General features: G+C 55.2%; 1 protein-coding gene across 1 annotated transcript; it reads left to right on the forward strand.

The window, feature by feature from the left end:
* The first annotated feature begins 141 nt into the window (after positions 1-141).
* Positions 142-26,306, forward strand: FRMPD1 (FERM and PDZ domain containing 1). Its single transcript, XM_069001845.1, has 18 exons — positions 142-199; positions 5,695-5,844; positions 6,478-6,582; positions 7,348-7,505; positions 8,719-8,821; positions 8,907-8,952; positions 10,005-10,112; positions 13,652-13,735; positions 13,932-14,027; positions 15,793-15,918; positions 17,078-17,197; positions 17,458-17,594; positions 18,712-18,838; positions 19,202-19,297; positions 19,395-19,577; positions 19,987-20,134; positions 20,522-21,154; positions 22,624-26,306. The coding sequence occupies exons 3-18, from the start codon at positions 6,482-6,484 to the stop codon at positions 24,921-24,923; spliced, it is 4,566 nt and encodes a 1,521-aa protein (XP_068857946.1). The 5' UTR covers positions 142-199; positions 5,695-5,844; positions 6,478-6,481; the 3' UTR covers positions 24,924-26,306.
* Positions 26,307-26,352: the final 46 nt, after the last annotated feature.

Consider the following 26,352-nt stretch of genomic DNA (forward strand, 5'->3'; position numbering starts at 1 on the left):
ACATGGCTCTCCGAATACTGGAAACTCACCTGCCAGCTCCCGCCCGGGTAACCTGTTCTGGGTGTGTTTGCTGCTCTCCATCTCCCAAGCACCGTGTGTTTTTACTGACAGTCTCACAGCTTCTCGTGGCTCCTTGTTGCAGGTGTGTTTGCTGCAGTCCTGGGAAGCTCCTGAAGTTTCTCCTTCCAGGCAGATTTGGGTGAGACTTAATGTGCCAGTGGGATGTGTGAGATAAGTCTGAGTGGTCTAAAGGGGCCGTAACATGGGAAATGTTAGAACCCCAGTGGACATGGAGTTCTTGTTCCAGAGGAGCAGACTTGCTGGCCCAGGAGATTCTGCAGATTTAGAGATGGAAATTACAATCGTGTAGGCTAGGAAGCCCTCAGTGAACCATTTCCTTCACTTTATCTCTTTCTGTGATTCTGTTCTTGCTCCCATGTGGGGCTCTCTGTAGCCAGGCAGAGAGGCAGATGTTTGGAGAGCTGTTGTACAACTTGAGAAAAATCCAAGCTAGAAAAGAAAAGAACTCTGGAAGTCTGTAGGCAGCATTTAATTCTGCCTGCTTAAATTCCAGCTGACACTGGCTAGCGAGGCACTTGCCTCCTTCCCCCATCTGTGAATTGACCTGGCCAGACTGGTGAGAAACCTCTGGGCCAGACTGGGTGGGAAGGCCGAGGCAAGGGCATGCGTGAGGGATAGCGAGGACATGGCAAACCCTGTGCCCAGCCCGTGTCCCCTCTGCCTCCCCAGTTCAGCCATCAGGAGCAGGCAAATGGCACACATTTCCACGTGTGTTGCTGTATAATTTATCCTGGGTTTTGCTCCCATAAGGTTTAGTAAATTACCCTCTAAACTCTTCCTGAGCAATCTGCTGTCAAACAGTTGCTTAATGCTGTTCAGTGCTCTGGGCTCTCTCTCTTTGTGGAAAGCATGTCTTTCTAAAGCTGGAGAGAAGCTCTGGGCTCTTCTGAAATGGCTCTGTATGTGGCACAACATTCCTGAATCAATATTTCTTAAGTGCAGGTATTTTCCCTTTTGGCTCGTTCTTCCTTTCTTGACATTTGCCAAAAGGCCATGCCAAATTTGCTTCCCAGCATATGTCGAGATCACCTTTACTGACAGGTGTCACCTGCTGAGGTGCCTGCCCTGAACTTGAGGTTTTTCCTTTGTGGAGAGTCCCAGGAAGGCCACGAGAATACTCCAGAGTGCTGAACTTCACAGCACTTTGGTTGGTTCCAGACGTGCAGCAGGACACAGAGATCAGTGACAATATGCGGAGTTCTGCACAGAACCTTTTTTTTGGGGAGGAGGGTTCTTTTGTTGGTGTGTTTTCCCCTGTTGTGCAATTTGCCAGTGACATGACAGTGCTTCTCAGAGGGCGAGCTGCTTGACTCTGTGGCACTGTGTGCGCAGGGGCTAGGGAGGAAGATCCATCCACGTGCTTGGAGGCAGCTCTTTTCCTCACCGTGAGGAGTTGTAAGTCAGGGAAGCAGGAGGAAACATTCCTTCTGTGCCGGCAGTTCTTGTCCAGGGAGATGGAGCTGAAGGGAGGAAAGTCCTCACACACTTCCCCACCAGTCTATTTTTAGGAGTGAAAGCTATTCAAGAGGGAAGTATTGATTTTCCTCCTTTCCACCTTGAACATTCTGTTTATTGTTTCCTTCAGTTTGTGTGTAATGCATCATGCACAAAGCTATTCTTGCTTCTCCCCTCGTGCCCCCAACCAGTCGAGGATGTATGGCCTTTGCTGAAACCATTTTTATTTGGCGCCTGAAGTCTTTGCATACCCAGAAACTCATAATTTAAAACTAATTCTGCTCTTTGGGAGCCAGAGTGTGTCTGTGTAAAACCTCACCACTGTCAGCTCAGAGAGGAGAGTGGGGACGTGCAGGTGCAGAATTTCTCCTGCCTTCCCTGGACTGACAAGGGCTGCATTCTCTTGCTGACTGTTCTTGATTCACAGCAGCTGGATGGAGCGTGGGGGTGGTTGTTGGTTTCTTGGGGTTTTTTTTAAAAGTGGGGTTTGTTTGCTTGTTATGGTGGGGTTTTTTTTTGGTTTTGTATTTTTTTTTCCTGGTAGTGTCTGTCTATATGCAAAAACCTGGGTCTGCAATAGTATTAAAAAGCAACAGTGCTGTTTTTTCATTATTTTTTTTTCAGGGGGATGTGTGCTGGTGGTTAATCTTTGCCTAGTATGACACAGAAGTACTGAACCTCACAGGTTTCTGGCACAGCACAGGTTCTGTGGCCAGAGGACCAGCCTGGCCACCCTGCAGGGCAGAAGTAGTTGTGCCTCTGGCCCTGGGAGTGATCAGATGGCAGCTGACCTGAGGGTGGGGGAGATAAACTGGTCTGCAGGGAGCTCAATCCCATTAGTGACGTCTGGCAGCGTCACACAGTGCTGTGGGAGTGTTTCCTGTATGCTGCTGTAATGGGCGAGGGGACTGCCCGTGGCACACAGGGATACTCGTGGCCAGGGCGAGGACTCTGTTCCAGACCCTCCCTGGGCAGCAGTGTCCCCAGCTGTGCCTGAGACCCTCGTAGAGCAGCACCGTGTGTGTGTGGCAGTTTGGGCTGGCCTTCAGTCTGGGCAAGCCCCCCATGAGTGCAGCTCATCTCCTCAAAACCCAGGCAGATATCACAGGCTTAGGGACAGGATGGCCATACTGTTTGAGTTTTCTTCCTGTTTTATTTCTTAATTTTCTTTTTGCAAGAATTATGTTCCCTGTATATGCACAGCCAGTGTGGTGGGAGTGCAGAGTGCCATGGGAGCTTTAACCCTGGTCCTTGGGCTCAGCTGTCTCCCCCTCTGTATCTCCAAGAACATCTTTAGAAGCTGCTCTGTGGAAAATAGGTGAGTTACAGTTCTGTCCTCATGTCTCATCAGAACTGGCTGACCTTCAAAAGCTTTGCTGCAGAGACGCTCAGTCGTGCCAGAAGAGTCTTCTGGTGCAGCTCAGAGCCACGTTTGTCAAGAAGGAGCTCAGTTTCCTTCTCCCCGCCTGGGAGGACAGGGATGTGCTGACCCTCTGGGCAGGAGCAGACCATACCTGGTGAGCTGGGGTGGCCTGGGCAGGGATCAGCCCTGCTTCATCTTGGAGCTGCACTGTGTGAGGATGTATCACCAGATCAAGAGGTGCAATCGTAAACCACAGCATGGTTTGAGATGGTAGGGACCTTTAAAGGCCATCTAATCCAACCCCCTGCCATGGGCAGGGACACCTTCCACTACCCCAGGCTGCTCCAAGCCCTGTCTAGCCTGACCTTGGAGACTTCCAGGACTGGGACAGCCACAGCTGCTCTGGGCAGCCTGTGCCAGTGCCTCCCACCCTCACTCTGTACTGTTTTTTGCTTATATGTAGTCTGAATCTGCCTCTTTTACTTTAAACCCATCATCCCTTGTCCTATAATTGCAGGTCCTGCTCAAAAGTCTGTCCCCATCTTTCTTATAAGCTACCTTGAGGCACTGGAAGGGGCTCTAAGGTCTCCCCAAAGCCTTCTCTTCTCCAGGCTGAACAACTCCAGCTCTGTCAGCTTTCCTTGTAGCAGAGGTGTTGCAGACCTGTGGTTATTTTTGTGATCCTGCTCTGGACTGGCTCCAGCAGCTCAACGTCCTTCATGTGCTGGGCCTCAGGGCTGGAGGCAGGTGGGATCTCACCTGAGAGGGGCAGAGGAGCAGAATCCTCCCTCCCCTGCTGCCCCCCCTGATTGGGGGGTCATCCCAGCACAGGGGGGTTTCTGGGTCCCAGCACACACGGCCAGGGCAGGGCCAGCTCTCACCCACCAGCAGCCCAAGTCCTTCTCCCAGGGAGGCTCTTGATCCGTTCATCCCTCAGCCAGAGACCATCCAATTCACTGCTGATGGGCATCCATTACAAGAATAACTTGGAAGCAGGCTTCCAGGAGCCCCTATGAGTGAAGTTACAGGTGGACAGCATCCAGGGTTTTACAGTGGCATCTGGTCCAGCCTTTCTCTGTCAGCGTGGGCAGGAGAGCTCCTGTCCCCACCGCTGCTCCTGCCACCACGCTCTGGTGGGAGGCAGTGTCTTAAAACAAAGGTGTAATATCCAAATTACCAGAAAAGCTTTTGCCCATCAGAACATTTCAGTTTGATGAATTAATACTTCCCATGAAATATGAAGTATTCTCCGTGAAAGTGGGTTTGGTTTTTTTTCTGTGCTGGTCAGATCTGTGCTGTGCACGTCCTGACACTGCTGGCAGCTCTGGTGTGGGCCCTGACCTTCAGGTCTGCTTTGCTCCTGAAGACCCAGGGACACCCACCCGGGTTTCCTTCCAGACACTGAGCTGTGGCTCTCCAGAAGGGTCAGGTGGCCATGACAATCCCCGTCGAGTCAGTTCCCTCTGGCTGAGTTGAAGGATCTCTGTGTATCAGGATCCCAGCTCAAGCTGCTTAGTGGTGTGCTCAGGGGCTTGGCTCAGAAATAGCTGCAGAAGGGCAAGTGGGAGCAGGGCCCGGGTTGGAGCTGTGGTGGGACATCCCAGGGTGGGGAGAGGTGCAGCTGTGTGTGCAGGGTGGGTGATCCTGGTGACCCTGTCCTGCTCCGCATGTGTGGCTCGTGGGGTGCCCCGAGGATGCTGTGGGGACAGAGGCTGCTCCTGGCGCTGTGCGTTGTTTTAGGGAAATACCTGCCAAGCTGTCTCCTCTAAGACACCTGTTGTTTGGCCCAAACACTCCAGTTTCCTGAAAGGACAACATGGGGTTTTTTCATTAGTATTCCATCTGGGGTTTTTAAATATTTGTGTTTGTTCTTCAGGCTTGTCCTCCTTATCCTACAGGTTAAGAGACTTTTTCTGGAAATTCTGCTTTGTGAAGCCCAGAGAGAGGAGTCTTTTCTTTCTGCAGAGCAGTGAAGGGGAGGGGGTGAGGGATGGAGGTGCAGATGGAAGTGGTGAGGAAGCACCGGCGCATGAGCGGCTTCCAGGCACCCAGACACGGAGCCCGGGGCAGGAAGGAGCCTCTGCAGGCACAGCCTTCCTGTGGCTCAGGGGGAACGTTCAGGTCTTTGGAGGGGAGTGGGAAAGCCAGAGCACTTTGTGCTGCTGAGCAGAGAGGTGAAGTCAAAGAGGCCAAGGCTGCGGCCGCTGCCACACGAGCGTTACAGACGCGGAACGTTGGGGCTGAGAGGGGATGCGCCAAGCCAGGCTCCCTGGATAGATCCTGCATGTGTGTTCCAGGCTTCTGCTCCTTCTGTGGGCACTTCCTGGTCACCCTCTGAAAAGGGGTCAGATTTCCCATCCTGTCAGCTGTAATTTCTGGAAACAGCTGGATCAAAAGGTCCCCATTTGTGGTTCAGAGATGCTTCTCAGGAGCGGATGTAGGAGCAGTGTGGCTGAAGGAGCAAGGTGAATTGTGTTGTGTAAGAAAGAAAGCCCAGAGAGTGCCCAGTGCAAGAACTGCTGAAGGGCTGAATTTCCTCCATTTTCTGCCCATGGCTGAACAGGCAGGAAGCAAAACAGGCTGGAGTGGCTCCCTGTGAGGAGCGTACCAGCAAATGTGGGTCCTGCCCTCCCTTCTTGGTTAGAAAATGTGAGCTGGGGAAGGACAATGGCCTAGGAAGATGCTGAGTGGAACAGGTCCAGTTTTTGTTGAGACAAACCTTTCGTGGCTCAGTTGTGTGAGCTTCTAGCCATCTCTGCTGTTCATAGGTTAACTTAGTGATATTTCTGTTACAGCACTGTTTCTACCATGGACCAGCAGCCCACTGTCCCAGTATGACAGAGCATGTCCCTGAGGCACAGAACTCCCTGTCCCAGCAGAACACACGAGCGAGGAGGTCAGGACGTACGGAACACCTAGGCTGAGCAGAAGACACGCTGTGAAAGGTGGATATAACAGTTTTGGGTTTGAAATACAAAGAGCTGATATTCTTCACGACTTCTGGCAGATACAGACATATTTTGTTTCATTTTGTGTTAGGCCCACTGACAGCCCACAGTTCTTCCCAGGGTTAGAGCTCAGAGTATTGGCAGGGGTACATGGCTGCAGGCTTCCTGTGCCTTGCAAGGCCCACTGCTAGGGTGTGCGGTTACCACTGATGTTTGCAGTCACAAATATCAAACCAGTTGCCTGCTTTGGCTGAAGATTCATGGTCTGGCGGGCTCTGTTTAGGGGTGGAAAGCTGACCCAGCCTTTGCACCTCCAAAAGAAGCCCATGGATCCATGAAATCCGTGGAAAAGGAGTACAGATGTCACTGTCTGCCATGGGAGGGTAATGCAGTATGACCATGACAAGGATGACCAAGAGCACCAAGAAGGAGAGGCTGGGTGGGCAGGGGGGTTCTGTGAGTGTCACCACAGGTGTTCCCCTCTGTTAAAGCTCTGTCTTCACAAGGTGCCAGCAGATCTCTTAGTATTACAAATTAATTGTGAAGTAGCGTTGGTAACTCTGAGAGCTGTCCAGAAGAGTTCCTGAGTCAGTTGTCATTCTGTTTTCCTGTGATTTCTGTCACTTCCAGGTAAATGGGAGATTTGGAGACTAGCTTAATCCATACACGAAAAACATGTAGAATAGAGCAAATGGTAGCAAAATGGCTTCATCGCTCTCGGGACAGCACACCCAGGTAAGTGTGGTTTTTGTGGGAGGAATATCTATGATCACCTTCAATCAGAGACAGCACAAGGCTGTTCCAATGAACAGGGGCTGGCATAGCCTGCAGATCTCACTCATTGTTTCCACTGTTCTTGGGAAATATGCACACAGAAAAAGAAATCAACAGCGTTTTTAAGCAACCCCCTTGGCTTCCAGGGACTGATGTTCCTGCCTTGCTCTGCTGTGGTTTTGTGAGGAAGAAATACAGCACTGCTCCATGTGAAACTTGCTCTTCTTGAAGGTGGGGTCATGGTTCTCTTTGTGGGCCCACATTTTTGGGCAAGACTAGGCTGTATTTACCAGGGATCCTGGCCCATGGCTGCTTTCCTTCCCTGAGGTCTGAGAGTCGGCATTAGGGTGGAGTGGACACACGTAAGCTGGAGTGGATCCCAGCAGAAGCCGAGAGCTGTGCGCTCTCTCGCTGCCTCGCTGGGTGAAGGTGCTGCTGTTTCCTGTGGATGGAGGTCATGGCTCGCTGTGGGGCACACCTGGGCCTCTCTTCTGTGTGACCACTGGGCTGGGATGACTGGAAAGTTGTGGTTACAACCAGTCTGATGTCCTCAGCTTCCTGTGGAGGCCAGGGAGTTGCTGCTGGCTGCAGAGCCGGGGATCCAGGAAGCACCAGCCTCAGTGCAGCGCGGCAGCCCACTGAGAGCAGGAAAGTGTGTGGGTCCAGGTCCTTCTGACAAAGAGTCTCTGGTTGTATTGTGTTTGATTGTATCTCCTGACCTCACAGGGAAAACGTGCCGGTGATGGACAGCACCGGGGACAGCGCAGCCCAGCCCCCCAGCCGGGTCAAAGTCACCGTCACCGTGTACAAGGACCTCGTCCTGCAGCACTACGGCTTTGAGATCTGTCCGAGCCTTCCCCTGACTATCGCCTCTGTCACTGCAGGTGAGCATCCTGTCCTCCCTGGAGGCACGGTCTGAGAGCCCAGCATGGTCCCAGGGGGCCTTAGTGATAAACTCCTGGCAGGGGTTGTGGCTTCTGAGGTACCTGGTTGGTGTGTGACCCCTGAGTGCTGCCGGTGGAAGCCGGGGTGCCTGTGGCATCTCCCAGTTCCGACAGCGTGGAGCCAGAGTCAGTATCCCGTGGATCCTTGTCTGCGCTTGCTCGCTGCTGAACTTCATGATGCAGAGGGCTGCTCAAAGGAAAGTTCTTCCTGGTGTTATATCTGAAATGCAGAGGAAGAATTTAATCTTAGAGAATTTCATCTTATTCCACTGTGGCCACAGTGATCTGTTGCTGAACAGACCCTGGGCTTTCAGTAACATGGAGAAGTTTGCTGCTGGGTGCTGGCAGTGCTGAAATCAAGCAGATCAGTGCCTCTAGCTATAGAAGGGAAGGGTGTAACTCAAAAACTGTGAATCTGTTTCTTATTTACATATATTTTTTTAATGGCTACACAAAACCATGTGGTTTTTATTCATTGGTGTGAGTGTGGCAGCCCTCTGCTTGGGGGTTGGTGGGGCTCTAGGCTGGGGCATGTACCCTCTGTCACCTCCCACCTCTCTTTGTGCCCCTTCCTGTGTGAAACAAGGTGAAATGATCTGAGAGTTGTGGCGTGTAAGTGGGGGGGGGGGTTCTGCTGTGCTTTTGTTTTTTCCTAATCAGAAAGAATCAACATTTTCCTAAAGCTGAGGCACAAAGAAGCCTGCCCTTCTGACCCTGTCCTTTGCTGATGGGAGCCCATGGCTACACAGGCCGTGTTTGGTTCCCAGTGGATTGCATGGTGGGCTGTGACAAGGGGACAGGCACATGCTGGAGTGGTTTTCCATGAGGCAGAGGGAAGCTCAGGTGGGGGGGCAAGGGCACAGGCAGGGACACACCGGCCTGTGTCACCACCTACTGTCCTTCAACCCCTTTTGTTTTGCCATCCAGAGGTGGTTGCTGGGGGAAGCAGATGCTGGGAGGGAAGAGGAGCTCACAGGGAGTGTCTCTGGACATCCCTAGTGCTGATGTGGCATCTGGGTCAGTGGTGGACCTGGCAGTGCTGGATTAATGGATGGACTCCGTGATCTTAGAGGGCTTTTCCAATCTAAATGACCCTGTGATCCCCTGGTGGGAGGGGTCTGGCTGTGACTCAGGCTGTGCTGGTTGCCCTCAGGGAGCACGGCCGAAGGGAAGCTGCAGCCGGGTGACCAGCTCCTCATGATCAACTCCACCGCAGTGGACGATGTGTCTGTCGAGCGGGCAGCCAGCATCATCAGGTGTGGACTGTCCCCCGTGCCTGGCTGTGGCCAGAGGGGCTGGGGAGGGGCACGGGCCCTGGCTGACCGCGTGTCTCTGTTGCAGGGAGGCCGGCGATGAGCTGCTCCTGACCGTCCTGCGCTGCGCGTCTGTAAGTGGCCCTTCCTTGGCTCTCATGGCACCCTTTGGCATGGCCACAGTTGAGGGGTGGCTGGACTGACGTGCAGGCTGTGAGGGGCTGGCCAAAGCCATGAGGGTGCCCTGAGCATCTTCTGCTGTCACACGCACCCTTGGAGGGGCCTGGGAAGAGTGGGCAGTGAGGAGTCACTGCCCCTGGTGCAGGGCCAGGCCGGCCCTGCCATGGGCTGCAGGGAGAGACTCTGAGCTCCGTGCACCCTGGTGGGCTCTGGAAGGTCTGGACGTGCATGGGCGCTCCTCCCAAATCCCATCCTCTCTCCCTACCATGTGTCCTCAGGGCAGGATGGGGCTGTGGCAGGCCAGGAGGCACAGGCACTTCTGGCAGGTGAAGGATTGGCTCTGCCTGGAAGCTGCGTAGGAGACGCTGAGGGATTCTGCTACTGTTCTTGGGGACCATCATACCTTACAGGCCATTTGTGCACAGTTCCTGAACACATTTGGTGTCTTGTGAGCTTGATAGGACCCTGTCATGGTGACAGCAAGGTTATGTGACAACTGTGCAATGTGGTCAAGTTGCCTGTGTCACCGTGGGCAGTTTTCCAAATGGTTTCCAGTTTGCGGGACACTCTGGGAAACCCAGCAGAGCGGGGAGGTGCTGCCCACGTGGGGTCTGCCCATCACTGCCCGGCCCTCTGAGTGTGTTGGTTTAGGCACAGCCGCAGTGCAGGCCAGCTGCTGGCAGAGCCCCGCTGTTCCGCGGGGTCCAGCTGCGTTGTGCGATGTGGGGAGACGCCTGAGCGCGGCAGCTGGCACCGTGCAGTGACACTGGGACAGTGTGCCGCATGCCACACACGCGTCCTGGGCAGCCAGGCCTGGGTTCAGCAGCTGCCCAGGCAGGTCAGAAGGGCCTGTGGCAAGGCTGGGAGCTGAGAGGCTCCCCAGAACCCCTCTCCGTGGGGTGCGAGGCAGCACAGTGGGAGCAGCCCCCGCCTGTGCCCCTGTCCTCGCTGCGGGCTCTGCTCCGCCGGCGGCTGCTGCCCTGACCAAACACCGCTGTCCTTTCAGGGTGGCCCCAAGTCGTCGTTCCTCACCGCAGAGAAGAGGGCGAGGCTGAAAACAAACCCCGTCAAAGTGCGGTTTGCGGAGGAGGTGCTGCTGAACGGACACTCCCAGGTCGGGGAGCGCGGCTGCGGCCGCGGCTGCGGGAGGGAGGCGGTGCGGGCTCCCCCGGGCCCGGGGCGCTGCGGTCGGGGCTCGCTGCCCTGGACACGATCCAGGCACAGCTGCTCCCTGCTGCTGCCTGAGGTGATCGGGGCCGGGGGGGAAGCACCGGCGGCTCTGGAGGGTTTTGTCTCTGATGTGCTCACTTGGACTGATGGAAAATGCCCACATGCACTGCTTCTGTCCTGTTCCCCCGTCAGACCTTAAACCGTCCCCTCACCACTGCAGGAGGCAGCTGTCATCTCTCGAAGTGCTAATCCATCCATGGTGGCCCCACACTGAGCTGTGGGCATGACAAATCCTGGCCCAGAGATGACAGGTTAATGCTGGTGTGTGTGCCAGGTTTATGTGCTGTTGGGCTGTCCCCTCCTGGGGACGGGTCACACCATGCTCAGAGGGTGTGTCACTGGTCACTTCACCTTGCTGGTAGGTGTGACAGTGTTCCCGAGCTGACAGGGTGGCAGCTTGGTGTCATATCCTTGCAGAGGGTTTCCACAGAGCACCCACGGCTGCCTCTGTACCTGACCCTCTGTGAGGTGAGCTGGGTCACAGCTTGCTGGAGGTGCTGCAGACCCAGCACCGGGTTCCTAGTGCTGGTAGCAGCCGATACGGGTCTGCCTGTGCTGGTCTCCCTGGAGCAGAGGTGAGAACACTTGTATCTTCCCTGAAGTGTGAACAGCTCCTGAGCGTCTTCTTTTCTTTCTGTGTAACTTTCTAAGCTCAGTGGGGTGAACTGGGGTCAGCTCGGAGTCATTAGCTCTGTCGAGCTTTCCTTTTGTCTTTCAGAATGAGAGAACTCTGTGGTCAAATCCTGCTCTCTCCTCCCCTGCTCATTAGTGCTGTTCCGCAGTCCGGGTCTGACCAGGCCTTTCTGCTTTGCATCAATGATGAACTGCCCGCTGGGCCCTTTTCCTTTTCCCTTCCTGTCTGTCCCTTGTTCCCTATCGCTGGTGGAACTCTCCTGGTACAGCTCAGAGCCTTCCCAGGGCAGATGTTTCCTCTCTTTCCCCTGTACATGGGCAGAGATGCAGCCATGGGCATCACCTGCCCACAGTGTGAATGCACGTGGGGCCCCGTCACCTTTGGTCACCCCTGCAGGGCAGGTAGGGGTCAGCTATGCCTCCCAGCGTTTGCCAGTCTGTCTCTCTGGACCCTGGAATCCTGCCCTTCCTGCCACACTGCTGCCAGGTGTGCCAGTGCTGCTGCAAGCCTTGTCCCTGCCCTCCCAAGGGCTGTGCTCACATCCCTCAGGTGTCTGGGACCCTGCCTGGGCAGTGTGGCAGCAGGGCCCTCCCTGGGACAGATGCCTCGTGCTGTTGGGAGATGTGACACCCAGATCACCAGGCAGGGAATGGGGAAGGGGAGGATGTGCCCAGGAAGTGGTCCCAGGCAGAGATGCATGAGAGCTTTGGGCAGGACTGACTGTGGGATACAGGCAGATTCGAAATCACCAGCAGACCCTGCTTTTCTTGTAGCTGGGAGCTGACAGAAGTGTTCCGTGGAGCTGTGTCAGCCAGAGGCTGGGCCCTGGTGTCACAGCCCATGAGGTCTCAGATCTGTGCCAGCCACTGATCACAGGGGTGGTCTCAATGAGTCTGGAAAAGCAGCTCTTGAGAGGCGTAAAGAAGGCACTTCTGGAGAGAATGCTGCACTCTGTGCCTCCCTAAAGCCTCTGTCAACACTGTGCTGAGCTAATCAGACCTCTGCCAGTGCAGAGGGACACAATCAGTGTTTAGATTGCTATTCATTTAATGAGAGCGGAAAGGTAGGAGAAATTAATTCGGGTGCTGGGGCCCCACTGGTGTTAGCTTACCTCTTCACCATCTGGATGTGCAACCTGCTTTGAGCAGTGAAGGATTAGCACAAAGGAAGAGTAAATAAATTTGTTGCATATTTATAATTTCTTTCTGGAAAAGCACTGTGCACCTCAGCAGCCCTGAGTGCTTAACGGCTGCTCGCCTTTCCATGGGCTGACGTACTAAGGCAGCCAAAATGGGCATTATGGCCCTGAAAAACTGTACAGCCTCCTGTTTCAGTAAATATACTGCTCTTGTCATCCTAATGGAGCACGGCTAAGTGATCCTTGTGGCGACAGGAAGGATCCCAGCGGCTGCGTTCTGCAGCTGAAACCCGAAACTCCGGGCTGGGATCATCAATTATTAATGAGCCTCGCTGCTGCCCTGCCTCCGCTTTCCGCAGACTGATGATGTATTTCTGTATCACTGAGCAATATGCGAGGGACAGGCCCCTGGGGACCCTCGGGCCAGCGCCAGGCAGTGTGTTGTTAGCTGCTGTAACTTGGGGTGCATCAGCCTCACCCCAGGCAGGACAGGAAGGGTATGGCTGTTGAGGCTTTCAGGGTTAATTCATAGTAGCTTCTGACAGCCTTCATGGAAAGAGAGAAACCTCTCTGGGTGTTCTGGCTGGATAATTGGATCTGACCAGGAGAGTGGTGATAATTTGTGCAGATGTTAAGTTGTGTGCTGGCTGTGCAAGGCCCCCTCACATGGTAACTGTGGCCATGGGAGCTACCACAGGAGATGTGCAGCTGGTGTAAAACGGCACCACTGTCCTGGAGCTGATGGAGGATCCCACACCTGTCAAAGCTGTTACATGTTTGGGCCAGTTAGCACAGAGGAGTTAGATCCTGGGGCTGGGAAGAGCTACAGTGTTCTCTTCTTCTTTCTCAGTGGTGACTGTAGGCAGCTTGAACCCCACAAAATGGGTATGAGAGGAACAAGGAAGGGATTCAGAAGGGTTTTATGTTTGCTCTGACAGTACTTCCAGGGTGTATGGGCTCTCTGTCTAGAGGGACTGAGGCTGTGAGGTTTGTAATGTGTGGCACAGTGAGTGAAACACAGGAGAGATCATCTTAGAAACACCATTCTTAACCCTGAGACTCTGTTGACAAGCAGATGAACCCTTTAAGTGATGGGAGTAATGTGCTGGTCCAAGAACATGAAAAACACATGCTGAATAGGAAGTCCTGGAGTGGAGGAGTAAACCTCCCCAGCACAGAGCAACCAGAGGAGCAGTGGTGAAACTGGGAGGAAAGGTGGAGGTATTCTCTACTGATGAGTAAGGTGGAGGGCTGAAAAGTGATGCTCTGGGCTGCCCCAGCAGGACAGAGGCCAAGTCCCCAGACCCTTCTCAAAGCACCCAACAGAGATGTTCTTGCTGAGGGTGTCCTCTCCTTGGCCCACATGTTTGGGACCTATCTCAGGACACTCTGGTGGCACCATCTCCTGCTTAGGAAGCCCCAGGGTTACAAATCTCAGGGGAACATGCAGTGAAAGCAGCACTGTGTGTTTGACAGGCTCCCCATGGCGGTGGCAGCATGGAGGGTGTGGGCAGCGCCTGGGGCGAAGCTGTGACTGCTGCCGGTGGGGTGGTGTCAGTGTGGGCTCTGTGCTGCTCCGTGATGGGTGATGTTTTCTGGAGGCACTGCTGGGTTTTGGTGATGAGCAGGGAGGATGACTTTCTGCTTTCAGTGCCTGCTGGATCCTCCTGTGCCGCTGGGAACGGAACGGTGCTCCCAGGCCACGTGCAGCCGCTGCACTGCCCGCAGTGTTACGGTAAAGGCATTTGTTGTGCTCTCTTTGTGTCATTCTGTGCCAGAAGCATAATCAGGAATAAAGCTTGGTGCCATGGAAGAGGGTTACCAAGGTAGAGACAGATTTTCCTGGATGCCAGGGCTTGCAGTGCCAGGCAGAGCAGCTGGTGCCCGCAGGCTGGATGCCTGAGGGTCCAGCTGCTGCTTCTGTTCTGCAGGGGAGCTCCCTCCTGTTCATGCCCAATGTTCTCAAGGTGTACCTGGAGAACGGACAGACCAAGGCATTCAGGTTTGAGAGGAGCACCACTGTGAAGGTAAGGATGCTCAGCAGGCTGTTCCCACCACCCCAATCCAACCTGTCAGCAAAGGTGCTGGCAGGGCGCTCGCAGCCTCCTGGGTGCAGTGGTCAGCTGGTCTGAAGGGCATTGCTGGCTGGTGCTGGGCACACTGGGTTGTCTGTGTTAAGGATGTTCCCCTCCTCTGGAGACATGAGCACTGATTAACCCCCTCAGGTGAAAGAGCAGCATGTGAGGGAGTGATCCTCCTGAGTGAAGAGCAATCCTCCCTCAGATCACTTCTGCTGGGGGCATCTCAGGCAGGTTGCCATTGTTCCCCTGGAGCGCAATTCTGCTCTGCAGAGCCATTGATCCAGCCCTTCCCATCACTGCTCTGCTTGGACACAAGCTGACACACTTCCAGTGCTTCTGGCCTGATTGTTGCAGCTGCTCAGAGTTTACTGAGTAAGATTTGGCCATGCCCGGTGGTTGGAGGTCATAACTTAAAGGATACGTGGTGTCCTGCACCAGTGCAGATGCTGTGGGAGAGATTCACAATGGACAGACATTCAGGGGTTATCAGGCTGAAAGTAAATTAAGGGGAAACGCAAAGGGACTTCATTTATCATGCAGTGAAAACTTTCCTCAGAAAAGGAGGAGTTTGTCTAGTTCATTCAAGCTTCACAAAACCATTGTGGTCTCTCAGGCGAGTGTCTGTAAGTCTTTTGACTTGCAGGGTCTGGAAAAGCAAAATAGTGCAATAAAGCAAGGAGGAGGTAGGGAAAGGGGAGGTGAGTGGTAAAGAGAGATTTGAATGCCTGTCTCCAAGGGTTTGATTTCTAAAGGATGCATTAGCTCTTCATCTTTGACTTGAGTTTCTCAGCTCTGGCATGGAATAAGTTTTCCCAGTTTTTGAGACCAGCCCTCATTAGAGCCCTCCAGAAACACCTAAATGAGTAAAATGCTTCCTAAGTTCCTAGAAATTCCTCTGTGGCTTGAGATATCCTGGCTTAAAACTGAGATGAGTTAAACATTTATGCTTACCTCAAGAAGCTTGAGTGAATCCATGGGCTTCTGTTTCACTTTGTGCTCAGTCAAGCCTGAGGTGATACTTTCTTTTTGCCTAAAGTAAACCTTGTTACTTCCATAACAGTTAGTATATTGACAGAATTCTCTATTACAAGCTAAACACCAGTTTCAGATTGGCAAGACTTTTACAATTATGCTCTCAAATGCTTTTTTGGTTTTTTTTTGGAGAGAAGTGTTTTTCACCAGTTCTTTGTAGTTTCTTCACAAATCACAGAATCACAAACTGATTTGGGTTGGAGGGCACCTTAGGGACCATCCAGTTCCAACCTCCTACCATGGGCAGGGACACCTTTCACTAGACCAGGTTGCTTCAAGTCCCGTCCAGCCTGGCCTTGGACACTTCCAGGGACGGGGCATCCACATCCCAATGTTGTAGAGTTCTAGAAAGCTGGAAGAACAAACACAGTAAACACCTGGGTCGAGGGTCACAGAAAGTACTCAAAACCACTCTGTTGAAGCCTGTAAAACATTGAGTGTGAGCAGCTCAGGACAGGCAGCTCCAGGAGGTGGATTTGGAGTTTGCATGTTGCTGGACTCTTACCATGGCAAGCTGCAGCTTCCCCACCTTGTCCTGCTGGCCTGCTGGGGTGCATTGTACCTGTCCATCCATGCCTCCCATGCTGCTCCACGGGTCTGCAGGCTGGAGGCACACAAGGTGGTGTGTGAGTCGTACTGCTGCCACACCTGAGCTCTGTGTGACCCCTGTGCCCCCCAGGACATTGTGCTGACGCTGCAGGAGAAGCTGTCCATCCGCAGCATCGCCCACTTCGCGCTGGTGCTGGAGGAGCAGTACAGCCTGGCCAAGATCCACCTGCTGCACGAGGAGGAGCTCATTGCGCAGGTGAGCTGGGCCCCCCTGTGCCCCATGGCCCTGCCGGGGCACTGTCCCCTAGGAACAGAGGCCAGCAAGGGGCAGAGGCAGCCAAGAGCTCCAGGAGTCACCAGAGCAGGGAGCTCAGCCCAGCCCCCTGTGATGCCATCCACCTCTGGCATGGTGTTCACCCACATCCCTGGGGAAGTGGCACTTGGGGAGCACCCTGCCCCGGCTGGAGTGCTCACACACAGAGCAGTACCCAGGGGCTGGTGTTGCCTGGACCACGTAGAGCAGTTGTGGGTGACATCCGTTGTGCCTCCTTTCACATCGGCCCATCTGCAGAGGACTGTTTGAGCCTTACAACAGCCTTAGGACAGCTGTGCATGACCTTGCTGTTCACAGTTCCCTGGGTGGTCAGAGCATTCATCCAGGCAGGGTCCACTTGGATTAAATTCTGAGCCAGTACCTTGTGTCCTGTAAACATGAGGTGAGCTTGTGTAACCCTGCTGCTCCAGCAGTGGTCCTGGGCTCGTTCAGTTTGTGAGGAAGTGCCTGCTCAGGTGTCTCAGCTCCATGCTGATGGGTTTGTTGGTTGGCAGTTCCCTGCAGAGGGGTTCATGGAATCATATATAGAACATCCTGAACTGGAAGGCGCACACAAGGATCACTGAGTTCAGGTCCCTCAGTGGCTGATGCTGTCAGACCACTGAGCACATGGGTCAGAGGATTTCCTCTGGGCAGGATTTGCCCAGAATAAAATATGCTGATGTATAACTCAGTCTTGACATTGTATTGACATTACAGTGATGATGCAGGGGTCTGTTTAGGGCTGCTGTGTCTTGTGACTGAGCTCCAAAGCAGAGCAGCCTGCCCCTTCCCCTGCTGTTATCACGCAGCCCCAAGGCCTCTGTCCTGGTCACACTGCAAGTGTATGGGATCAGTGGGTATTTAAATGAAGTGTTGCTGTCAAAAGGCTTCTGGGCTACTCCAGGGAGGAGAAAAAAACAGATGAAGAATCAGAGATAAAATTACAAGCCCTAGCAAAGTCTCCTCGTGTTCGTTAAGGACAATCTGCACCATCCCCCACCAGGGGCTTTAAATGATTCCCATGGGTTTGCAGGAACAAAGGCTCATTGTGCACTCGTGGAGGGAGGGCTTGTGGTGAGATGCCCTCTATCTGTTGCAGGTGGTCCAGAAAAGAGACTCTCATGACTACAGGTGCCTCTTCAGAGTGTGCTTTGTCCCCAAGGACCCCTTGGACCTCCTGCAGGAAGACCCAGTGGCCTTTGAATATCTGTACCTGCAGGTGACACAGGAGCATTCCATGCTTAGGAATCCGTTCTCACCCCATTCTTATTTTTGCTTTAAACCAGAGCGAGCCTCAGACTGGCTCAGCTGTGTGGATGTGAAATGCAGAGCACTTAAAATCAGAGCATTTGATTTGCCTTGAAATTCTTACATCAACTTGTATGCTTGGCTGGTGGAACCCTTAACTGGATGTGTGGTGTCATGCTGGTGGTCTTGTTCTGTCTTCTCCCTGACCCAACTGTGCTGTGTTTGCTGCAGAGCTGCAGCGATGTGCTCCAGGAGAGGTTTGCTGTGGAAATGAAGTGCAGCGTGGCGTTACGTCTGGCTGCTTTGCACATACAGGAGAGGATCTATGCCTGTGCTCAGCCACAGAAAGTGTCCTTGAAATACATCGAGTAAGTGCACAAGTTTCTGTGTTCTCTTGTGACTAAGCCTGGCAGAAGAAGGAGCCAGCCACAAGTGGCATCAGCTCGCTGCTTGCCTGGTACTTAGCTCTGCACAGGGCTCCAGAGGGGACTGCAGCCTCTGGGCTGTGCTGCTCCTTTTAGGGCAGGGTGGCCTCGTGGGTCTCCCTGTTGTCCCTAACCTGCTGAACTGCCAGAGTAGTACAGACAGTGAACCACTGGGTGTGTCCCCAGGCAGAGGGAGGTTCTTACCTGTCACAGGGGCAGGGACTTGAAACTGCAGATCTCTCACACAGTGATGGTTACCCAGGCTGCTCCTGCCAGTATTGATTGCGGTACCTGGAGAGAGGGGGTATAATCATCAGCTTTGCACAGGCAGGACATCTCTCCAGCCACCAGAAGCATGTCAGGTATATCTACTTTGGGCAGTGATAGATCCTGTGAAGTGTATTGGGGTCTGTGGGGAAATGACCAAGAAATGCTTTCAGGAGGAGCAGATGTAACCCATGCCATGCCGCACATTGGTGCTCTGAGACTGCACCTGCCCTAGACAAGCGCTGCTCCAGGAGGCAGTGACAAGCTCTTTGTTAATTACCAGGCCCTGGTGTGGTGACGGGCAGTGCTGTGCACTCCTGTGCAGCCAGATGTGCCCAGCTGTGTGCAGGGAGCGGGGGAGAGGAGCAGCACTCTCCCCTCATGGGTGTTTAATGCTTGGGCTGAATAAACTCACCAGCAGCATCTATGGCCTTCATTATGGGTCCAGGAAACTGAATGTGCTGAAATGTCATGACCTTGTCACCAAAGCAAGGTGCATGCAAGGACAGTATCTCCATCCTCTGGATGATGAGAGGAGATTGGAACTGTCCTGCTCATGAAGGTTGTGAATTACCTCCTGTAAAACCATGTGAAAATGGCCATTCTCCATCAAAGCGCACATTGTCCATCCTGCTCCTGACCTGGTGGCAGGCGCAGGTAGCGGAGAATTTGAGCGAGTGAGGCTAGTGGGTGTGTTACAGCCCCAAGGCTGCCTGCTGCCTCTGCCCTGTCCTGTGCTGCTGGGGCTCAGTGTGGCTGGGACCCCCTGTGTTCCCTCCCCTCTCTCTGCCAGGAGGGACTGGGGAATCGAAAACTTCATCTCACCCACCTTGCTTCGAAACATGAGAGGGAAAGACATCAAGAAAGCCATCAGCTACCACCTGAAGCGGAACCAGGTGCTGCTGGACCCTCGGCAGAAGGTAGTGTGCAGCCCTGGCTCACAGAGCCCCCAGCCAGCCAGGCTGGTGGCAGTGTCCCTCGGGGCTGAGGAGGCAGCGTCCTCCCTCTGCAGGTCCCCTCCCTGTGTGCTGCTTCGGGCTTTTCTCCTGCTTGTCATGCTCTGTGCCCACGCTCCCTGATCTCCCTGCATCGTGTGTCTTGCTGCACTTTGCTCTGGGGTGCCAGATGCCCACTGGGCCACATGGGACAGTCCACGGACACCTCTGTTGCCTGTCAAGGCTGAGTTTGATGTGTTGATCAGATATCCAGTCCTGCACCAAAGAATGTCTCCTGTCCTGCAGCTGCCTGTGTCTAAACTGTGTTTCCTCTCTTGCCAAAAAAAGCACACGCTCACAGCAGCCCAGGTGCGCCTGAGCTACCTGCAGATCCTGGGAGAGCTGAAGATGTACAGCGGGAAGATCTTCAATGCCACCCTGATGGTACGAGCTGTTTGCTTGTGTGATTGATTTTGGTGTGCTGTCCTGCTGGTCACATGTGGCCAGGTTTTATTGACAGGTTTAACCTCTGCCCCTACAGCAGCAGGACAGGGAGTCGTACGTGGCGTTGCTGGTGGGCGCCAAGCACGGAGTGAGCCAGATCATCAACAGCAAGCTCAACATCATCACGAGCCTGGCCGAGTTCCCCAGCATCAGCAGGGTGGAGCTCAGCGAGGAGTCCGAGCGAGTGAGCACGGTCAAGATCTACTTGCAGGACCTGAAGGTGAGCGGCTGTGTGGGAACAGAAGCACAGGGGGAGTCACTTTCACCATCAGCTCTTCTCAGAGGCTGAGGGTGTTACCAGTATGAAAGGCTTAGAAGAGACTTGGGAGGGAAAGTTCATAGGAAGAACCAAAAAAATTGCTAGAGAGAAGTGATTCTTCCTGCTGAGGAAAAGGGATTCTTCCTCCATCAGTGAGACACACCAAAGGCACAAAACACAAGAAAAACGAATTACTCCTCTTTGTGCCTCCTGCAGAAAGAGAGTGAGGGAGGTATGAGATGGAGGGGGTGCCTTGTCCTTGTGCATCCTGTTTGTGCAGACTGTGGTACAAACAGTATTTGTTTATTCTAATCTTTTTTTACCCTTTTCTCCCCTACACCTCCAAAAAAATAAAAAAAACCAAAAAAAGCTGCTCACTCTGCTGCTGGAATCAAACAGTGCAAAGGATCTGGTCTGCCTCATCGTTGGTTACTACAGACTCTTTGTGGATGCAAACGTCTCCATATTCACCTGGGGAGAGAAAAAACAGCAACTGCACCGTGTCTCAGCTGAAGAAGGTTTAACAAAACAGCCTTTTTTTGACAAAGGATGGGGAGGGAGTGGGTGGATGACCCTGGGAAAAGCATTATGTGGGCCTGGGTGGTGGCACCTGCATATGATTAAAGCTGGACTTGATGATCTTGGAGGGCTTTCCCACCATTCATGGTTCCAAGATTCCGTGATAGCTGCAGGCTTGTGGGGGTCGCAGACCGAGGCTTGGGGCGAGGGGCCAGCCGGCAGCTGCCCTGCAGCTCCAGGGGTGCTGCTCCGGGGCAAAAACACCCCACAGGTCTTCCCTTGCTGGCTGGTGAGCTGGCAAGGGCTGAGCCCCCTGAGTGCCCGGGGCAGTGTCTGATCCCCCTCCCCACGCCCCAGATGGGCTGACGAGTGCGTTTAAATCCCAGGGTATGAATCCCGAGCCTGCAGCGACTCTGAAGATTCCTGGGACCTGGATTCCTCCTCGGAGTGTCGCACGGACACGGCTGTGGCGTGCGGCAGTGAGGAGGGGCGGGGGGAGCCCCGCAGCCCCGGCGGGAGCAGCGCAGAGCCCCAGGCTGGAGGGGGCGACCCGCGGGCCGGGGGTGACAACGCCACGGACAGCACATCCGAGGCGTCCGACTCGGCCAACACCGAGAGCCGAGGGGTCAAGACGAGCGGCTCCAGCGACTCCATGGATGCGCTGGAGGAAGATGAGTTGGAAGCGTGCTCTTCCTCCAGGCCGGAGCTATTCCACTTCTACGCGCCGACCGTGCAGGAGATGAGCAGTGCGGACCGGAGCTTCGTGCCGGTGCGTGCCGCCGGGAGCGCCGACTTCTTCTGCTTCCTGCAGGTGCCCGGGGGCAGCCCCTCGGAGCCGGGGGCGGCCGGGCTGTCCGAGGCGGACCCGGGCGGCTGCTGCAGCCCGTGCGGAGCCGGCCCGGGGCACGCAGGGACCGGCGACCTCGTCCTCAAGCCACCCCCGGGCTTCGGGGACTCCAGCTCCGAGGAGGAGTTCTACGATGCTGCGGACAGGCTCAGCCCTCCGGACGCGCTGGCAGGTAAACCCACACCCCCGTGCTGCAGGTCCTGCCTCCCGCTGCCGGGGCTGGGGTGCTGCCTCTTCCCCCCAGTCCTCCCGCGGGCTCGCCTCCCAGCTCGTAGTGCTTTCTCCAGGACTTTTGAAGGACCTTTGAACGCCCTTTCTCCCCAGGCCGCTCCTCAGCACTGTTACAGTGACATTGCAGGGGGATTTGTTACCACATGCAAGCCCTGGGTGTTGGGAAAAGTCAGTTTTCAGAGGAGTGGCATTCTGGAATCTCTGCTCTCCCTCTCAGCTAAGGAGACCCCAAATCTGTAAAACACTGTTCCATGAACCCCCAAGATCAAAGGTCGTGCTCAGGTCAGAGGCTTGTTACATAGATGGGTCAAGGATTCCCAGGGCTGGTAGCTCCCTGGCCATTGTATTTTCTCAAAAATGAGACGATCCTTGTTTCTGGAGTAATCAGCTCCTTCAGTATTAACTGAACCTCTTAAGAATTTGATTTGTGCCATTAGAACAGTTTTGGCTTTCATATTATTGCACAGTCACTGTACTGTGTTCAGGAAAAACCTGTCATTTCTGGAAATTTTTATCATCTAAATCTCCAGCTGGGAACCTCTGACCGCATTTCTATTTGATGACAAGCCCACATCTGTGGGCAGTGCTCTTGTAGTGCTGCTGCTGTCCCCAGGTTTAACTGGGGACTTAGAGCCGTACCTGCCTTCAGGTGAGGCGACTCCAGAGCCCTCATCACGACCCCTGGCCTTCAGTCCTTGCAGCCACACACCCAGGTGTGGATGGTATCTTTTCAGCTTTATACCGGCTAGCGCTTGTATTTCAATGCCTTAGAAAGCCTCGAGCAGCCCAGAGAGGCAACACAGGCGATCTAGCACTTTAATAGCTCTAAAATCGGTACCTGTATCAGCTGCAGAGCAAATACCATCAGCAGAAGCAAAGAGGGAGAAATATAGCTCCCTGCCCGCTCAATTCCCTGCAGTTAGAAGCCTTAAAAAAGGAGAGAGACAACTACAGATGTTCACAGGAAGATAGCTGAGCCGAGAGAGAGCGGAGCCTCCCCTCGACTATCCTTTATTCGGAGAAGGGGGAAGGGGAGGACTGGGGCGGACCCGGGGTGACCGGACAATCAGACACTGCTGAAGAGTTTGAGTTACATTTGGTTTTGCCCGCGCTTCGAACAAAGGAGCTCGGAGCATGTGGCAGGAGCAGGTGTCTTTGGGAGGGGCAGGGGAAGCTCACAACAGGCAGCAACACCCAGGCTCTGCCTTTTTCGTGGCATCCAGCCTCCAGTAGGTACTTGATCACGAGAGACCATTTCCTTTTGCCCTCGGGAGACAGGCATTGCTGCTGGACATTTGTGTCTGTGATTCCAAGTCCTGTGCCAAGAGCTTTTTGTCCAACTGTGTAGGCAGGTGGATATTCTGCTGCCCAGGACGGCTTTGTGATGTCCATGTTTTTTCTTGCCATCAGGTTATGATACAGCATCCTGGGAGGGTACGGAGAGCTCCTCCTGCATCCCAAAGAGGCTGAGGTGCTACAGCCTGGGGGAGACCCCATCGATGAGGGAGAAGCACGGGCAGGAGAAGGAGCTGACCTACACCAAGAGCCTGAGGAAGAGAAGGTCTTTCCTGAAAACTGACTACACCTCTCAGGTCAGTTTCCCTGTGGCTCTCCCAGGCTCTCCACAGCGCTGCTGCTCCTGGCCACCCACTCAACCCTCTACAGAGGACACAGGGAAGGACATGGACATGGGGCTTCCTGTGGCCACCCAGGCCCAGAGGGACACTGCTGGCTCAGACCCCTGCTCTGACTTGATGGACATGGAGCCTGACACCACGGAGACAAAGTCAGTGAGGAAATGGGTGGTTTCATCTAGTTTGGACATTCACCATCCTGGTGACCAGCGTGGGGAGGAGGACCTCCAGGCAGCACACCCCCCTTTGCTGTCCCTGGAGGAAGCTGAGCCCCTTCCCAGAGGCCAGAGTGGAGCTGCTCAGGAAAGCTTCCCAAAGGAGGCAGGTCCCGGGTGTCTGAGCGAGGAGAGCCGTGTGCCCACGGGAGGCTGGCAGACCAAAGGGGCACAGGAGGCGGGGCGTGGGGTGGTGGCCACCCAGCACAAGGCTAGTGTTGTGCCCTCATCCTGGGATCCAGAGGGGATCTGCCCCCCTGACAAACTCCTGCTGCTGCCACCAGCTCCTGGCCTCAGCACGGCCCCTCCTTGGAAGCTGGCCCAGGACCAGGGGCCGCTTCCTGCGAGTGTGGAGCCTTCCCCGGCTCCCTGTCAGGAGAGCCAAGCCAATGGTCAGAGCTGTATCACTGGCAAGGGCAGTGCTGATGGTGATCACTGTGCCGATGGTCAGCACTGTGCTGAGAGTGAGGGCCGTGCTGATGGTCAGTGTTGTGCCAATGGTCAGTGCCATGCCAACAGCAGCAGCGATGGGGCCGTGTCCCGGGTGAGGAGCCCACAGGTGGTGAGTGGGGAGACCCTGTGGAAAGTGCACGAAGGCCACATGGGGTTCCCAGAGGCAGCCCAGCTCCTGGCAGATGGCAGCAGTGCCTCGGGGCCCTCCTGGCTCTCATTTGGGGTGAGGACAGACCCTGTGTCACCCAGCCAGCTGCAGGCCAGGGTGGATGACCCACTTGAGCCTTTGGCCTGTCTGAGGACCAGCGGGTGCGTGGGGGCCAGTGCTGTTGGAAGGAAGATGCCAACAGCCCCTGCTGGAGCAGGCTGTGGCAGGGAGCTGGTGAGCAGCTCCGGGCCGGGTGAAGGGCAGCCCACGGGAGATGCAGGAGATGTGACTCAGCCAGAGCCTGGATGGGCTTCTCTTCCCAGAGAGCAGGCTGTGGGGCTGGGGAAGGACTCCTGCCTGGCTCCATCTGCAGGGCTTTCCCTCTCCTCAGTCCCAGTTCCCTTGGGGAAAGGAGCAGGAGACCACAGGGCTGCAAAACACTCCTTCCTCTGTCTTAACCCCGAGGAGGGTGAGCAGACCTCTTCACCCCGAATCCCAGCTGGGCCCTTGGGGTGTTCCCTGGCACCACGTGGGCTGGAGAGCTGTGGCTGCCGGCTGCCCTACATCAGCTGCTTCCCCCAGCCCCACAACCACGGGGAGTGTGACACCAGCCCCCCCCAGTTTCCAGGGCCCCTCACCACCCCACCCTCTGGCAGCTGCAGCCTTCCCAGGACCCCTGGGAGCAGTTTCCCAATCTCTATTGCTGGGGACAGGGCAGGGCAGGACCCCCACATCCGAGTGCTTGGGCAGCTGAAGGACCAGGCATGGATGAGCCCTGCGGATTTCTCCCGCTTCCTGGCCTACACTGCAGAGCTCCAGGAGGTTGTAGGGAAGCTCTGTGGGAACCAGGCAACCCACCTGCATGACCAATGTGCAGAGCAGGGTGCAGAGAGCAAGGGTGCCCTGGGCTGGGCTTCCCAGGACCTGCTGTCCAGCTGCCAGGCTCTCCTGAGCACGGAGCAGCCTCTCACAGAGGTGCAGCGTGCGCTGAGGGCCACATTTGACCGCCTGGTTCACCTGGCAGTGACCTGCTTCCAGGTGACACACTGCCGGCGCTGCAGGCAGAGACAGCAGGAGCTGGGAGCTGCGCTGGGGGATGTGGTGGGCACCTACCAGCAGCTGGTGCAGGCTCTGCACCAGCAGCTCCATCGGCAGGTCTGCCCTGAGCTGGGCACCAAGCTCCTTGCCCGCCAGCACACAGCCCTAGCAGCTGCTGTCTTCTGTCTGCTGCAGCAGTTCAGGGCATCCCCGTGGATGTGACAGGCTGGGTGGGGGTACACAAGGGCACTGAGGGGGACAGAGCCCAGACATGTGCCCTCTTTCCACCTCAGGCTCTCTCCCAGGCAATGTTTAGCCCAGGATGGCCATGGGAGGATGTGCCCACACCTGTTGGCTGGGCTCCCCAAGAGTAGCCATGCCCTGGGGTGCTCTTGGAGCACTTCAGTGTGTGTCTTGCCCAGGGCTTGTCCCTTGCCTCCCACAGGCTGTGCAGGTGGTCAGTCTCACAGTGTTGTCTCAGCTGCCTTGGGGAAGGGTGGGAGCCTTTCAGCCTGCCTTTCATCCACTCTGCTCTCCAGGCAGGCTCTGGACTAAAGGGACATCGAACCCACCCTGGCCTAACGTGAAGGACCCCAGGTGGCTTTTTCTACCTTCTGCGGCTGAGGGAACACAGTGATCCTACATCAGCTGCTTTTCCTTAGCAGGAGAGGGCTGTCCCAGCCAGGGCAGCTCCTCTGCTGCCGTGTGCTGATGAGCAAGACAGGCCCTGATCAGCTCCACCCCACCCTCGGAGCTGCTCATGGCTCTGTGTCTGCCAGAAGGTAGGGGCAAGCCCCGACACCATAAGGCCGTGGTTGGAGCTGTGCAGGGGCTGTCAGTCGCTGCCTCGGCGAGGACCAGCCCGGTCCCCCTCCCACCAGGCACACCACACCTGGCCAGGTGTGAGCTGGAAGGGGTTTTGCTGCACATCCCCGCGGGGCAGCACTGCAGTGCCCTTGGGGGGAGGGGGCAGAGGCCGGTCCCTTCACTGCTGAGGTCCAGCCTGGGGGTGTTGAGGGGCGGCTGCCTTTCCCCAGGGCGCTGTTGCTGCAGCTGAGCGTGCTTAGGGTGACAGGGGTCTGCACCAGCAGCTGAGGGGCAGGGGCGGGCTGGAGTGATGGCACCACCTCTCCCCAGGCACCGTAGGGACAGGACTGTCCCCTGGCTCTGGGACACCAAAGGGGACCATCTCCACATCCAGCTTGCCAAGAGCCCCAGGGCACAGCGACAGGCATTTGCCAACACTGACACAACACCCTGAGTCCCTGTTGTGGCTTAACCTCGGGCTAACCCTAGCTTGGGTTAAACCACGACAGCCCCCAACAACTGCTCCTGCAGACCCCGCTGTCACACGCACTTGGGCACAAGCCCCAAGGCTGTGAAAGGGTCTTGCTGTGAGAGAGGAATGAAAACACATAACCAAACTTACCTCAGATGACCTTCAGGTCCTGCTGCCACTGGCCACGAGGTTTTAGGGCTTTCGGCAGCAATAGCTGAGGTAATGTATCAACTCAGCTGCACCCAACACACTTCCTTCTGTGGCTGTGGCTGCTCTGTGCAGGGCACAGCCGAGCCCAGGTACCTCCCAGCAGGGATGTGGGGGTCAGGGACCTGTGTGTGTCAGGTGTGACGAGGTATTGCTCATCAGTAA

Source organism: Aphelocoma coerulescens (genome assembly GCF_041296385.1).
Source record: "Aphelocoma coerulescens isolate FSJ_1873_10779 chromosome Z unlocalized genomic scaffold, UR_Acoe_1.0 ChrZ, whole genome shotgun sequence".
Classification (NCBI taxonomy): domain Eukaryota; kingdom Metazoa; phylum Chordata; class Aves; order Passeriformes; family Corvidae; genus Aphelocoma; species Aphelocoma coerulescens.

Bases quoted from the DNA above. Each gene is read 5' to 3' on its own strand.
- FRMPD1 (XM_069001845.1), top strand. From the start codon at position 6,482: ATGGGAGATTTGGAGACTAGCTTAATCCATACACGAAAAACATGTAGA. The intron at 6,583-7,347 runs GTAAGTGTGGTT...CTGACCTCACAG, and splicing joins TCTCGGGACAGCACACCCAG to GGAAAACGTGCCGGTGATGG. The intron at 13,736-13,931 runs GTAAAGGCATTT...TCTGTTCTGCAG, and splicing joins GCACTGCCCGCAGTGTTACG to GGGAGCTCCCTCCTGTTCAT.